At 45.7% G+C, this 14,850-nt stretch overlaps 1 protein-coding gene across 15 annotated transcripts in view; it reads left to right on the plus strand.

Moving 5' to 3' along the window:
* The window catches only part of ADAMTS17 (ADAM metallopeptidase with thrombospondin type 1 motif 17), a 354,337-nt gene that overhangs the window by 173,560 nt on the left and 165,927 nt on the right, over positions 1–14,850 (plus strand). For all 15 annotated transcript variants that reach the window (XM_082385141.1, XM_082385142.1, XM_082385143.1 and 12 more), the window contains 2 exons: positions 1,972–2,112; positions 4,101–4,251. In XM_082385141.1, the coding sequence (XP_082241267.1) occupies positions 1,972–2,112; positions 4,101–4,251 (292 nt within the window). The remainder of the gene's footprint in view (positions 1–1,971; positions 2,113–4,100; positions 4,252–14,850) is intronic.

A 14,850-nucleotide genomic window follows, 5' to 3' on the forward strand; every position in this document is an offset into this window, starting at 1 on the left:
GAGTTTTTGATGTTTACTGCTGCATTAAATAGTTAATCCATTTGATAAATATTTACAGAGTGCTTGCTCTGTGCCAGTCACTGGTGGACAATCTGGGATGGAAAGCTGCCCTGAGGGCACCTGGTGGGGTGGAAGAGCCTGTGGGAAATCCCAGGAGCCGGCATTTTTCAGGGAGAGGTTTGGCAGGAGAGGCCTGGACTGAGGGGAACGTGGCGCCAACATGTAGGCAGCACTGCAGAAGCTTTCCTTTCTAACAAGATAGCAGGATAGTTGTTGGTCAGCTGACCCATTAACCAAAAAATTGGTTCAAATGGGGAAATGTAAAGAAATTATACTTATGTTCTTAAACATTTTGTCATTTTGTTTTAACTTAAGCCATGAAAACGTTCATTTTTTTCACCGGTTTTGTGGTGGGAGTGAAAGCCTTTTCTTTGAGGGAAGCCGATTGGGCTTCCATAGCCTTCACAGAAACCACAACTATAATGTGATGAGTTTAAATCCAGTTTCTTTCTTTTTCTTTTTTCTTTTTTCTTTTTTAGATTCAGCAGAATTTGAAAGACCCATGTGAAGCAGTCTGGGGGCAGATTTTTGTGATTTTTTTCCTCATCTTTTACAGTTGTCTGCCCACACCCAACTTGGCAGCCTATTGTAGCTAGTAGCTAAATTAGTTTTCATGAAAACAACTTAACTTTTATTCTCATATTTTGTTGGTTAACACAACATGTAGCCACATGTATTGATTGAAGTAACAGAACTACTGACATAAATAGGTTTGAGTATAAATACTGTTGACCCTTGGTAAGCGTACCCTCAACTATGGGAACAGACACGTGTGGGTGACCAGAGGGGGCCCTGCCTGCCTGGAGCAGGAGCTCGGGTGCCAGGCCGTGTTGTTCCGGGGATGGGGGTGGCATCAGCTAATCCAGCTCCATGTGGGGGTGGCCAAGGGAGCCTCTCTGTATAGGAGCATGGAGTGGCCTGGGGGTGTGCAGAGCAAGAACACAGGGGAATTGATGAAAGATGATCAGAGACGTATGAGGAAAACTGGGAAAATATGGCTGCAGAGAAGCATTTAGAACCTCTTTTCATAATTACCTCTGTTTGTGTCTGTCTCCTCTTCCATGCTGACTTGAGGTCAGGGATGGCTTATTGTACACCATTGTATCTTCTCCTTCTAGTCCATTCCCAGCACTTGAGAAACCTCTCATAAATATGTTTGAATGAATGAAAGTGTGTGTGTTTTCCACGGGGCTGTTGACAAAGAGTGAGCAATCCTTATGCACAGTGAGTCTCTCCCCTGGAAGTCACGGGTCAGCAGACTGTGGGCCACCTGAACACCTGTGTGTTCTGTGTCTCGGCTTTACCCCACTGACAGCGTGTGTGTGAACTGAGATCATTGTTCAGCTCAAATTGTATGTCAGCCTCCCTCGTCTAAGCCAGCATCCTGGTGTCTTCCAGGTACAACTGGGTGGGAAGGTGACAGGTATGATCTTGGTGGACCCAGCTATAGTGACATGAAAGAAAAGCCATAATTGTTCATGAGTTTTCATAAGTCAAAGTCTTGGTTGGCTCCCACTACACGTTAGCGTAGTGACTTCTCTGCAGGCAATGAAACACTAGATCATTAACGCTAGGATATGTTAATGTGGAAAAGCAAGTCCAAACATCAGAACTATAATATTGCAGTTAATGTAATTGGTTCATTCATTTATTATTCATTTGTTTAGTGAATGCTGTCTGTTATGTGGTCAATCAGTCTCCATTCACTGGCTAAGCAAGTCATCACCCTCTCTGTTTCTCTATAAACTTGTGACTCCTGGTCTGCTCTGTGAGAGTGGCAGAGAACCAGGTATCACCTGTGCCACCTTTTGTGTTTAAGACGTGATTTAGGTTAGCATAGTGTGCTAGAACCTGGATGAGGAGATGAGAAGCCTGTAATGAGTGTCCTCTCCCCTCCTTTCCCTTGGGCAGCTTGGGAATGAACCACGATGACGACCACTCCTCCTGCGCTGGCAGGTCCCACATCATGTCGGGAGAGTGGGTGAAAGGCCGGAACCCCAGCGACCTCTCCTGGTCCTCCTGCAGTCGAGATGACCTTGAAAACTTCCTCAAGTAAGTCCTTGAATTGTTCTGTACAATCAACGCAATAGAAAGTACTAAAATACTTCCTAAAGACATGATAGTTGGAGTCTCAGCCAGTGTGAGCAGAAGTGAATCTCTTAGAATTCTCAGCTGGTCAAGCTTCCTCCCAAGTGTGCATCTGGTATGACACTGGGCACCCAGCTGGTGATCATAAATCTTATCGATGGAAATGTCAATGCAGTGACCGTATCTTGACAAGATTTCATTTCACTTCTCTGCATTATTTTGACTGTGGGTGGGCACCACCCTAGTGGCACACTTTGGCTACTGTAGAACAGGGCATTTCCACAACACTCAGGCTGCTTCCCTGGACAGGAGTCCATTTGCTGGGAGGAGGGCTTGCTCACCTTCCTCACATGTGGGACTGGGATGAGTTTATCTCATAGCCACTTTCTTTCCAGATTGTGTCTGCATCACTCCATTCTCAGACTTCCCTGGAAGAATTGGCCATCTGATGCCAGAACTTTGTCAGAGTCTGTGCTCATATACAATGTGGATCCCTTAGTGTCAGGACCTCAGGGCTGAACTTACAGGTTTGACAGGCAGACCCTGATTGTTTCACCGCTTAATTGCATCATCTCTACACCCCATGGAGACTGAAGGGGTCAGTGAGTCTCTCCTACACACAGAGCTTTATAGTCCAATAACACAGTGGAGTGCCCAGTGAACTCAGGGAGGAGGACCAAAGGCATCACTCTGGCTTCATCCTGGGTCTTCTTTCATGAGGTTTCCTGTGATTGGGAAACTAAATGGTACACAGGGCTTAAAAATGGGCTCATTAGGGACTTCCCTGGTGGTCCAGTGGGTAAGACTCCACATTCCCAGTGCAGGGGGCCCAGGTTCAATCCAGGGTCGGGGAATTAGATCCCATATGCATGCTGCAACTAAAGATCCTGCATGCTGCAACTAAACGTGCCACAGCGAAGATCCCACATGCTGCAACTAAGACCTGGTGTGCCAATAAATAAATAAATAAATAGAAAAAATAATTTTTAAAAATAGCCTCATTAGTTTTAATGTAGGCTATTTCCTACTGAGTACTTGTATCACCAAATCATAATGCAATGTTGGAAGCCACTTGACATTATTTCATTTTACCCAGAAGGGTCAGTGAAACAAAGGTATTTTCATCTGCTCACATACACAGTACTGGTCCCACTGACTTTGTTGAAGTGTCCCATGAGTTTGAGCCCAGGAGAGGTGAACCAGTATCAGCCTGTGTGTATTGCGTGCGTGCAACTCTTTTCTTCAAGAATCTTGGCAAGAGGCTGGGTTTTCTTTTTACTACCATCTGCCTTGTTTTAGGAATTAAAAAATAAAAGCATTCAAGTATTTAACTCCTAATGGAGCCACAGCCACACAACCCCCAGTTTAATTTTTCAGAGCTGTTCTCAACATCTCTGAACATTTCCGTCCTGGTTGAAATCCCCAAGTCCTTTGCACGGTGTGCCACCAGCCAACTTTCATGGCCAGATGAGGCACCTGGACCAGCCAGCAGCCATGGCCTGACAGGCCCCCCAAGAAAATCTACTGAATTGGAAATAAGCTTGCCTATTTATTTATTTATTTATTTATTTATTTAAAAGAAAACAACCCTACTCCAATTGTTTCTTTATTCATAGTGACTTTTGCTAAAGCCACATTCTAAGAAAATATCATAGGACTCTATTTCAAAAGCATTTTCATCCAAGAAAGCACTCAGACTCCCTGACAAAAATACATTAGCCATGTGGGTGATACGCCCAGGCCCTTTCCTAGGTGCCCAGTTCTCATGGCCTCCGGAGTAAAGATCTGCATTCAGCTATGTGGAAAAAGAGCAAAAAGTGCAGCCCATGTGTCTGGTGCCTGGTCATCTCCCCATAAATAATTTGGAGGTTCCTGCTTCTCAGTGACTGAAAAAGCAGAACAAAAACCTGGGTGGTACATTTGCAAACCAACTTGCCTCTCGGCTGTTTCAGGTCAAAAGTTAGCACTTGTTTGCTGGTCACAGACCCCAGGAGCCAGCACGCGGTGCGCCTGCCCCACAAGTTGCCAGGCATGCACTACAGCGCCAACGAGCAGTGCCAGATCCTCTTTGGCACCAACGCCACCTTCTGCAGAAACATGGAGGTAAGCAGCCTCGGGAGGGGAAGGCTGGCTCAGGAAGGAGCATCTGGCTTCTGTTGGAGGATACAGGCATTTACACTCCACACACACACACACACACATAAACGTATGTGCATACATGCATGCACATACATGCACACGCGTATACCTCATGAGCAACTTCACGGGGCACCCAGAGTGAGCCATGTGCACACATGTGCATGCACACGTACACACACATGCACACATAGGCAGGGGGATGGTTCAGAGTTACTGCTGACACCAATAGCCTAATGTTTTATTTTGTTTTGTTTTTTAATCCAAAGGTGTTTCTTTCTTAGTAGCCTAATGTCTTAACATGAAAACATTAAGACACTAGGAAAAAGTAAATTAACCTATTCTTGGAGGTGATGCAATGTCGCCTGATATCAAACCCGGCACAGATATAGAAGAGAGCTAAAAACTACTGGACGTTGGAGAGTGTCATATTGAGAACATTTAACAAATAATAAATTGATTATATGATAATAGTATTAATAACCCCATTAAAATGCTACCATTTACTGAACAATGCCCACATGCTTTGCCCTAAAGCTTCCAATGTGCCTGATCCCAATTAACCCTTACCACAGACTCCCGAGGTTACTCTCCCCCAGGGTACAGATGATAACATCAAGCCTCAGGGGTGAACTGATCATTCAGAATGCCTTGGCCAGTAGGTAAGTAGAGGATTTGACTCAAGTCTGTTCACCCCCAGAGTGTGCACTTTCTCACCGTACTGCAGACAGCTGGGCCACTTCTGTGGGTGGGAGGGATGTGCCCAGGCCCTGGGGCAGGCTATCTCCATGCTGGGGCCCCAGGGGAGGGCCAGAGCAGCCTGTGGTTCAGCCAGCAGTTGGCAGCTGGCTCAAGGATGGATGCAGAGCCGGCACCATCATGGGGCAGGAGGACAGGAGCAGGAGAACCAGCTGGGGATGTGTGGGACTCAGGAGCCACCCAGTGGCAGTCGGCCTGGAGCTCAGGGCAGCATCTAGTCCCAGGGAGGCAGCCTGGAGGGCTGGGTGGGTGCCCAGAGCAAGAACTCAGGACGGGAGCAACTCCAAGACAGAAGGATAGACCGGGACTGTGCCTTCAAAATGAGACCCTGGGATCCCGGCCAGCACAGCAGGTCAGCCTGGACTCCGGGAGGCGGGATGCTGCCTCTTGAGTGTTTCCTGGCTATGCGTGAATTGGTTCAGGAAATCTGGGTGGAATCTGCAGGTGGGGCACTGCCTGCCATTGTTTCGGGTATGGAAAAGGGCCGTGGCTCACAACCAGGCTAGCACCTCCTGCTAGCTGTTTCCTCAGAGGGCATTTATTCACAGCGTTGTCCTGAGTCTTCCTCTTCCATTCCCCTGTGGAGGTGCCAGCAAGGGTCTATCTTCCAGGTCCTGGTAACAGGAAGCTGTCTCCCATTTCACACCCAGCCATGGCTGGGTTGAAGGACACCTCCCTGGGGAGATGGGACCAGCCCCCGGATCCGATCATCGCCAGTGGTCTGCTGCGATGTCTGGTGCTCACCATCAGCCTTGACCGTTAAGGCTTGACCATTGAGGCACTCATTCATGTACCATAGGCTGGCCAAGAGGCATCCTGTTTGTCTGTCCCAGCCTTCAGTCACTTAAAGTGCATGATGGCACAGAACTATCGGAGAGGGCAGGTTTCAGAGGGTCTTTTGATGGTGTGGTAACACCAGGAGATCCATGTGCATGGTACCCCAGTGGAGGATGCCGAGCATTCGAGAAGGGTAGAAGTGCCCCGGGCACCCAGAATGGAGAAGAGGGAAGCACCCAGCTGAGTCAGTGGACACACAGTGGCCACTCTGCCCACTGTGGAGTCTTCCCTGGCCAACAGGATTGACTGGGGTGGAAGCTGGACAGAGGCTGCCTCCTCCCAAAGAGCCACAGCCATTGCCTTCTAGGAGCCAGGCTGTTGCACATCAGTTGGGTGAGGAGAGATAGGAGGAGGGAGGTACAACTACTAGTGGCTCATGATCTTCTAGGCTAGACTCTTTCCATGCACTGTCACATGAAACCCTGACTGCAACCCTTGAGGGCAGGGGCTTTGAACTCCACTTAGCAGATGAGAAAACAGAGGCTGAGAGAGGCTAGGTAATGGACCAAGGTCACTCAGCCAGAAAGGGATGGGCTGGAGACCAAGCCCAGGTGTGACTATTCCTGCAGGAGAAAAGGCAGGCTCCATTCATTCAAAGACAGATTCCAAAGGAGAGAAAGGTAACCTGGTGTTTTATTTTCCTTCATTAGCATCTTTTTGTTTGAAGAGGACAGTGAGAGGTCAGCAAGGCATGTTCAGCTCAGCTGTGTTGCTCCTTTCTCCCTAGAAGCTCAAAATACAACTATATAAAGTGAGATCTTCTGTTTTGTAAGTTAAAATGCAGCTGAACATTTATTCCTACAGCTCACCAAGAACCATGAAATATGCTTTCCTGCTTGCCTTTTCCTTGAGAATTCCACCAGTACCAAAATAAAGTTGACATTTTCCTCCCCAAATCCTAGCAGTGTTACCGACCAGGTTTCTTGGCCTCCTTAATCCATAGAAACTGATCAGAGGCCAGACAAGAATTTCAGGCAAGGCTTTATTGGGGCCCCTGCTACAGCATGGGGGTAGTGAGAACAAGTAACAGGTTCCTTTGCTTGCTCGCTCCCTGAGGGTTCCTTATATGGGGTGAGGGTAGGGGCGGATCCAGGGGTCGGGCTGGAGGGGTGGCCTAGGTGATTTGACCACCCCTTTGGTGGTGTTGTGTGCAGGGGGCATGTGCAGTATCCTGCTTCTGCTCCCGACACCCTGTTTTTGCTCCTGGCTTTTCAGAAGTGGCAGTTGGTTTGCTTTGGTCTTTTTGTATCTTGCTGTCCAGAATTTGCCCCAAATGTGCATGCACATGGTTGGTTTGTTTGTTTGTTTTTAATTAATTAATTTGGCTGTGCCGGGTCTTAGTTGCTGCACGCGAGATCTTTTAGTTGCGGCATGCGAACTCTTCGTTGCGGCATGCGGGATCTAGTTCCCTGACCAGGGATTGAACCTGGGCCCCCTGCATTGGGAGCGTGCAGTCTTAGCCACTGGACCACCAGGGAAGTCTGCACACAGTTATTTTTAGTTCCTTATAGTTTTTTTGTATTTTGTTGCTTGAGGAGACATTTGTCCAGGTGCAAGCACTGCAGCAGAGGGTCCCAGGTCCCAGGTCCCAGCCTGTCTCGGCAGGAGTGACTCCTTAAGGGGTGTGGAGGTGCTCAGCTGACTCAGCATCAGCCTTAGCTGGTGGTGATCATCCTGCTTGCAAGGCTGGTGGTTCTTCCTTCAGCACAAATCTACCAGTTAGAAAGCAGTAACTTCTCACACTGGGGAAAATGTCATACTAATGCCAAAGAGGCACTGGTGGATGAGAGAGGCAGTTGCCTGCTGGGACCCAGGACTTGGGGATGCTGCCCTAGGCCTAGGACACATCGTTGGAATCTCACCCAGGCACCACCCTGTGGGATTCTAAAGCTCGCTTGATTGGTGTTTTGCTCATTTGTGCGTTTATAGGTCTGTGTTTCAGTTGATGTTCAGTATAACAGGAGGCACACATATGTTGTACTGTTCCTTTCTTCCCCCTGTAAAACGGACTCTGGTGCTGGGATGAGCGTCGTTCTCTTCCTCCTGGTCCTCATCCCCTTATTCACTCCCTTTCATCTATTCTGTTCCAGTTCTACTTGCCTTCCTCCTCTTCCTCGAACCCACAAGGCACGCTCCTGGTGGGGATGCACTCTGCTTCCTGCTGGCTGTTTCCTCTACCTGGACGGTCTTCTCTCAGTTGTCCACGTGACTGAGCCCCTCATCTTTTTTGAGTTTTTTATTTGTTTGTTTGTTTGTTCAAATGTAATGTCCTCAAGGAAGCCTACCATCCTATTTAAAATTTCCATCAGGTAACTCTCCCCTGCCACCTTTGTGGCACCCAGATCTCCTGATCCCCTAAGGGAAAACCCTGCTTTCATAAACTTATCATCTTTTAACATGCTATATAATTTGCTTGTTTATATGACTATTGTTTTGATAATCTCCCTCTTCTAGATTTTAAATCCTTCAAGGGCAATAATCTTACTTTTCCTCAACAATATTTTCCAACTGCCTCAGCCAGTGCCTGGCACATAGTAGATGTTCAAGTATGTGTTGCTCTGAAATCCATTCATGACCCTAACAGTAAATTTAAGTTCTTATGTGACTTCACCCAACCACTGATGAGACTGGACAAGTTCACAGGCAAGGGAGAAACCCTTACAGGCCTCCCCGTAAAATGAATTGGCTCTCTAAGCCTGAGTCCACATTTCTCCATCTGGTTCACCAACATACATGTAAGACTCTGTCAAATATCTTGCAAGGGTTCATACAAACCTTTCCTGTGGCTTCCTCCCAGGGCAGTACAAGTCTGGTAGTGAGAGACTGCAGCCTGCTTCCTAGTGGCCGTGTCTCTCTCTGTGCATTAATTAATATCCTCATTGTTAAAATCTGAGACTCCTGGTGAGTTAATACATGTAAGGTGCTGAGAACTGGGTCTATCACAAAGTAAGCACCCAATCATTTGAGCTGATGAATGTGTTGCTGTTACCTTTCTGGATAACACTGGCTCCCCACTGTGGGGGCACAGAACTAATCTATCTTTGTACATCTCCAGGATCAGCATTTTTCTATATTGAACTCCTCAGGGCCATGAAAAATTAAGCATTATACAAAACTCCAGAGACCTTTAGCGCCAACCGAAATGTCATGTAATCCAATGCCCAATTGATCTCTGTAACCATCATTATTCTTTAATGCCCTTGAGGATTGAAATGGATATCATGTAATGAAATGATCATGGTCCCAATATTGCCTTTAAATTTCTTATCCTGACATCTGCCTTCGGCCAAGATGGAGTATCAGGGACCAGATTTATCCTCCCACCTGAAGCAACTAAGAAATCAGATGAAATATATGAAACAACGATTTTCAAGACAGTGGCCATCAAGCAAGGAAGGACTGTGATCCTTGGGAGATGTGAAAAATGAGGTGAACCCTCTGATTGTCCTGGCGTACTGCCTGGGCAGTCTTCAGGCTGTGGCATAGAGAGGGAGGGCTGTGAAGAAGCAGCAGACTTCTTGAGTTGAAGAAACAGAGCCAGGAGTACTGGGAGGCTGAGGCAGCTAGTGTTCACAGAGCAGAGTACCACAGACAAAAGAGCTTTACAAAGAGAGAACCTCAGAAATCTGCACAGGATCTGCACGAATCTTCAGTTTAGTACTGAGAAACGCATGTGTGTGAGAAAACTACCCAAGGCCAGGAAAAGAACCATCTGAAAATCTTAGGGGGAACAATCTCTGAGGCTCACATGGGCATCAGGTAGTGTACACAGAAGGGTGTTGTATCAGTAGAGTGGCAAAACTAGCCCCACACTAAATGCTGATCTGGTCCCACCCAATAAAGCTTAAAAGCAAAATCTGAAAGGATCAAACTGTTTCCAAGTAACTTAGCCAAGTCCTAGAACAAAGCTCAGAAACATTTATAGAAATACAAAACCAGCACTCAGTAAAATAAAATTCACAATGTCTAGCATCAAATAAAAAATTACCAGGCCTTCAAAGGAGCAGGAAAATACATCCATAATGAGGAGAAAAATCAATCAAAACTGACCTAGAAATGACACAGGTGATAGAATTAGTAGACAAAGGCATTAAAACAATAGTTATAACCATATTCCAGGTTCAGGAAGGTAGCAAAAAGAAAGATTGAACATGTTAAGTAGAGATATGGAAGATATGGAAAAGATCCTACTGGTATTTCTAGAAATGAAAACTACAATATTTAAGATGAAAGATACCCTACTTGAGATTTCTGGCAAATGAGAGATTACAGAAGAGATGACTGCTGAAGATAAAGCAATTGAAGCTATCCAAAGTGAAACACAATGAGAAAAAAGACTGAAAACAAAGAGAACTGTGGGACTTCAGGTGGCCTAAGACATATGTGATTGATGCCCTGAAGGAGGTGAGAGAGAGAGGACTAAAATAATATTTAAAGAAGTAATTGCTGACAGTTTTTTCAAATTTGATGAAAATCACAAGCCCACAGATCCAAGATGCTCAATGAACCCCAAGAAACATGAAGAAATCCAGACCAAAGCTCATCATAATCAAATTGCTTAAAAGTGGTGATGAAGAGAAAATCTTAAAAGAGCCAGAGGAAAAAAGACAAGTTATGTAGAGATAAACCAAGGTAGGAACGACAGCATATTTCTCATTAGAAACAATGCAAGTGAAGAAAGACCATGGAGCAGCATCTTTAAAGCTCTGAAAGAAAAAAAGCCTGCCACCTTAGAATTCTACACCTTTTTAATAGGAAAAAAAAATTACTACCAACTAGATGCCATGAAAAAGAAGGACAACACTCATAGCCAGGAGTTTTAGGGGAATGAATATCGTGAAGACGTTACAACTCCAAAAATCTGGAGGAATTTCTTAAAAACCACACACATGCATGCCAGTTGGGAACGCTGCTGTCTGTGTTCCCAAGTCCTGGCTCCCCCAAGGCTGTGTCCATGAGGAGGACTTCCCTGGCAACCCCCTCAGCTTGCATTCCTGCACCGGGCCTTCGGGGGTAGCTTGGAAAAGCACAGAAACATTAATGAGGCAAGTGGGTTGTGTGTGCGTGCATGTGTGTGGATCTTCTGTCTTAAAACATTTCTAGAACTTTAAGCCTATTACAGAAAAGAAAATAATAATGGGGTGTAACACAGTATGGACGCTGCCAAGGGAATAAAACCACAAAACACGTTGGTGCTTCAAGAGTTGAACATTTTCTTTTTCTTTTTCTGGAATACAGACCATAAAAATAAGAAGAAAAGAAACTGGATAGATTATATTTTGAGAAAAATACTAACCACCATGACTACTGGTGGGCAGTTTTCATTTTGCTGCTGCCTGTTATGAGGAACAAAATCTTATCCTTGGCGGAAGGTAGAGGATACGGTCTCAGGGGATCACGTTTCTCATGGACGCATCTTTGTTATTGTGTAAAAGCAGGGGTTCTGAGCTAGGGTCTGCAGATAGATTTCAGAGAATTTGTGAACAGGGATAGGGAAAAGATCACATCCTTATTTTTTTCCAACCTGTAACCAAAATGAGTATTTCATTCTATTATGAGTGTGGGCAATAAGCCACAGCAGTCTCAGCAGTACCTGTGACTGTCACGTGATTAGGAATCACAGATCCTTTTCATACTGCATGAAAGTTGTAGCAGCTATTTGGAATTATCATTTATACTCATGACTAGTTTAAAATTACAGTTGTTATTAGACCTAGGGCCAGATCTTATATAATGTGTTGACTAGGAAACACATGTGTTACTATATTAAAAATTTGTATTTTGCATTATATTTGAACTTAATTGTTTTGTTGCTAAACTTATGTATTTTATAATTATGCACTGACCAATATTATTCTGAGAAGGGTTCACAGGCTCCACCATATACTTCAGAGTACAAGGCCAGGTGCTGGGTGCTAGGCAGTGGCCAGTCAGCATTTGCTCCCCAAGGGACGGGCTGCCTTTCTGTGACTATTCCTCTTCTTTAGGTGGAATTTTCAATACTGAACTTCCTTCTGATTGGACTTCTGTGTGTGTTCTTCTTTTGGCATTCACAATTCGTAACCATTTTAAGACCAAACAAAATTAAGAGCCACTTCCTTATCCAAGGGTATAGGGTAAATAACTTTGGAAAAACATTACAGTTGCTTTGGGAGCAGCCTAGCTTCAAATATTTCTGCTCTCTTAAACATTTGCATACCAGAGAATGAAGAAAAATTAAAATACAGTCCATTTTCATTTCTAGGGCTCTGGAGATCCCCACACCATCATCATTGCATCTTTCATGTCTGTCTGCAGAATGTGGGTATTGTAAGGCACAAAGCTGTCTGTGGAAATATGAACTACCAAAGGAAAAAAAATTGGCATCAATAGCTGGCATTTGTTGCAGAAGTTGTTGGCAAATATAGCTGTCTCCTCTTTTAGCCAATGGTAATGTGATGGTTTTAATTCAATAAAGCATTTCAAGAAAGTCCAAACATTAAAAGTTATAAACATTGGATGGTAAATATTTATTAGAAAGGGGAAATGAACTTTATGCAATTAGCCCAATCCATCTTTTTTTATGATTACAAGTTCCTCCTGTCTACATCAGCAAAGTCGCTTGCAAAGCAAAGTCATTATTTAACAAGACTTAAAGCTATTTAAGGTCAGATATTCTGCCAGGTGAAACAGAGGGTGAGAAGGCCGGAAGTAGTTATTATCAGCTGAGAGGAAGAGTATGCCATTGCTACTGGAGACAGAAGCAAGAAGTGGGGAGTTAGGGTAACGTTCTGCCAAGGATCATGGCATCACAAAGCCCTCAACCCTTTTCAATATGAAAGAGAAATTTATCTGTCCCCCCTCCTCACCTGGTTCCTGGAGATTCTTAGTTGAAAGGTGCTATGTAATGACCACTTGTCCCTCCATCCTTCCTGCACCTCAGCAAAACATGCCACCATCACTGCTCCAAAGCACATGCCTGACTGCCCCACGGGGAAAGGAAGGTGCTGGGAAGTGATGCATAACAGCCTCATTGGTTGACTTGAGCAGGGATGTGCCAATGTGTCATGGTGTGCGCAGTGGACTGAGACGTGCATATTATGCTGTTTTTAAAAAAAAATATTGAGCACAGAAGCTATAAGCCAGTTGTTGCAGGAAGGCAACAGTGTCTAGAATGGTAATCAGCATTAGAGGGTCTTATGCATTCATTTCTACCTAATGTTCGCTTCTTTGCTCTTTTGCATTTAATTCTTCTGGCCTTCAGCACACCATGGAGGTGCTGTCCATATCACACAGTGGTTAAGAAGATGGGTTCTCCAGTCATGCTGCCCAGGGTCATGTCCTGCCTCCATCTCTTGAGCATGTTACGTAGTCTCTCTATGCCTCCGTTTTCTAATCTGCAGAATGGGAAAAATAATTCTACTTAACACAGCATAGAGTTGTTATGAGGGTTAAGTAACAAATGAACTAGAGCACTTAGCACACAGTAGGTGCTCAGTAAACATTAGCTGTATCATTTTTTCCATCAACTCATTTCCTGGAGTCAGTGGTAGAGGAGATGCTGTTTAGCTGACAGTCTCGTTGCCTGGTCCTTTTCTGCATCTGTCCCTGTCTGTCCTCACTACTCCTCCTGCCACTCTGGGAGCCTGTAACCTCCAGGAATTGCTCTCCAGGGTCCAGTATCTCTCTCTTGGTGTGCTTCCAGTCCCGAGGCTGGGAAGCCTCTTTCTGTCCTTTCCCAAGTCCCAGGGAGACTCTCATGGTCTTCTTGATGAATGTGGTATCCAGGAAGCTCAGGGTGTTGGAATTCCACCTTGGAACCAACAATATTCTTTTCTCTGATGTTGGTCGTTTCTAAACCTGGTGGGTCATTAGAATCTCCTCCAGAGAATGGCAGCAGTGTGTGTGCCTCACTCCAGACCTTCTGTGTTAGAATCTCTGGGGGACGGGCTTCAGCTATTTCTTTTTATTCAGCTTCCCCGGAGATTCTCAGGCTCAGCCTGGTTTGGAATCTGCTGATCTAAATGAAACGTGCCCCTTTAATGCCAGTGTACCTGGCCGGGGGCAGTGGGGGGGGGTGGTGGTGGGGGGGTGGCTGGTGGACCAGGAGCCTTGCCCTGCTCCTCTCAGAGAGACAGGGCCTGGCTGGATGCCAGGTCGAAAGCCGCTTGCCCGCCTCAGTCTCGGCTTCCTGCCCAGCATCTGCCACCTCTCTCAGAACTGTTGAACTTTGGCAGTAGAGGGCCCCAATTTTCCAGAAGTGTTTGAACCTTTACAGTGGACTGCCTCCTCACAGAGCTCTCCAGACTTTGCAAGTTGTGTGTTATCCTTCACTTCTTGCCCACCCTCCTTGCCAGCTGAGTGCCCAGCGCCCCAGCCCTACCCTCACCCAGCAGCACCCACCCCAGGTGTCCCCAGCCAGGTGACAGTCTCTGCACCCTTCAGGAACATGGAAGGAGTAATCAGCCTTCCAGAAGTGGGGCTGGCACGCTGGCCTGGGGGAAGGCTTCAAACCACAGTAGTTATGTGTGGAAATTTTGGATGAGTAATTTTTCATCCAGCTCTTAGCATTTTATCTCCCTTTTGGCTTATGTTATCAGCAACAGATTTCTGAGGGCTTTTACATAACCATTCCCTTCAGTATTGTCTTGAGTCAGAGCTGCTCTCCAAACAGTGCATGAAGAGTGTCAAAATAACCTTGAGAGTACTTAAGAGGGAGACCACCAGGTGAAGAAAACGACAAAGCCTTGAAGGGCTTTGTGTGAGCAGTCGTGTCTTTGTCCTGGGAAATTCAGACCTTCCCCGCATTTCCATGGTACTCCAAGGAAGGAAGCTCAGCCCAGGCTTATTTGTCATGCAGCACCTTGAGGAATTCTGCGGCATTCTCCACACGACTTTCAACAAACCTTAAATGTGGCTAGTGAGGTAACAGATGCTAGAACCAGGGATCCATTTTCTTTTCCTTGCTCTTTGGACTGGACCCATGGCTTT

Source organism: Balaenoptera borealis, assembly GCF_965194805.1.
Source record: "Balaenoptera borealis genome assembly, chromosome: 3".
Classification (NCBI taxonomy): domain Eukaryota; kingdom Metazoa; phylum Chordata; class Mammalia; order Artiodactyla; family Balaenopteridae; genus Balaenoptera; species Balaenoptera borealis.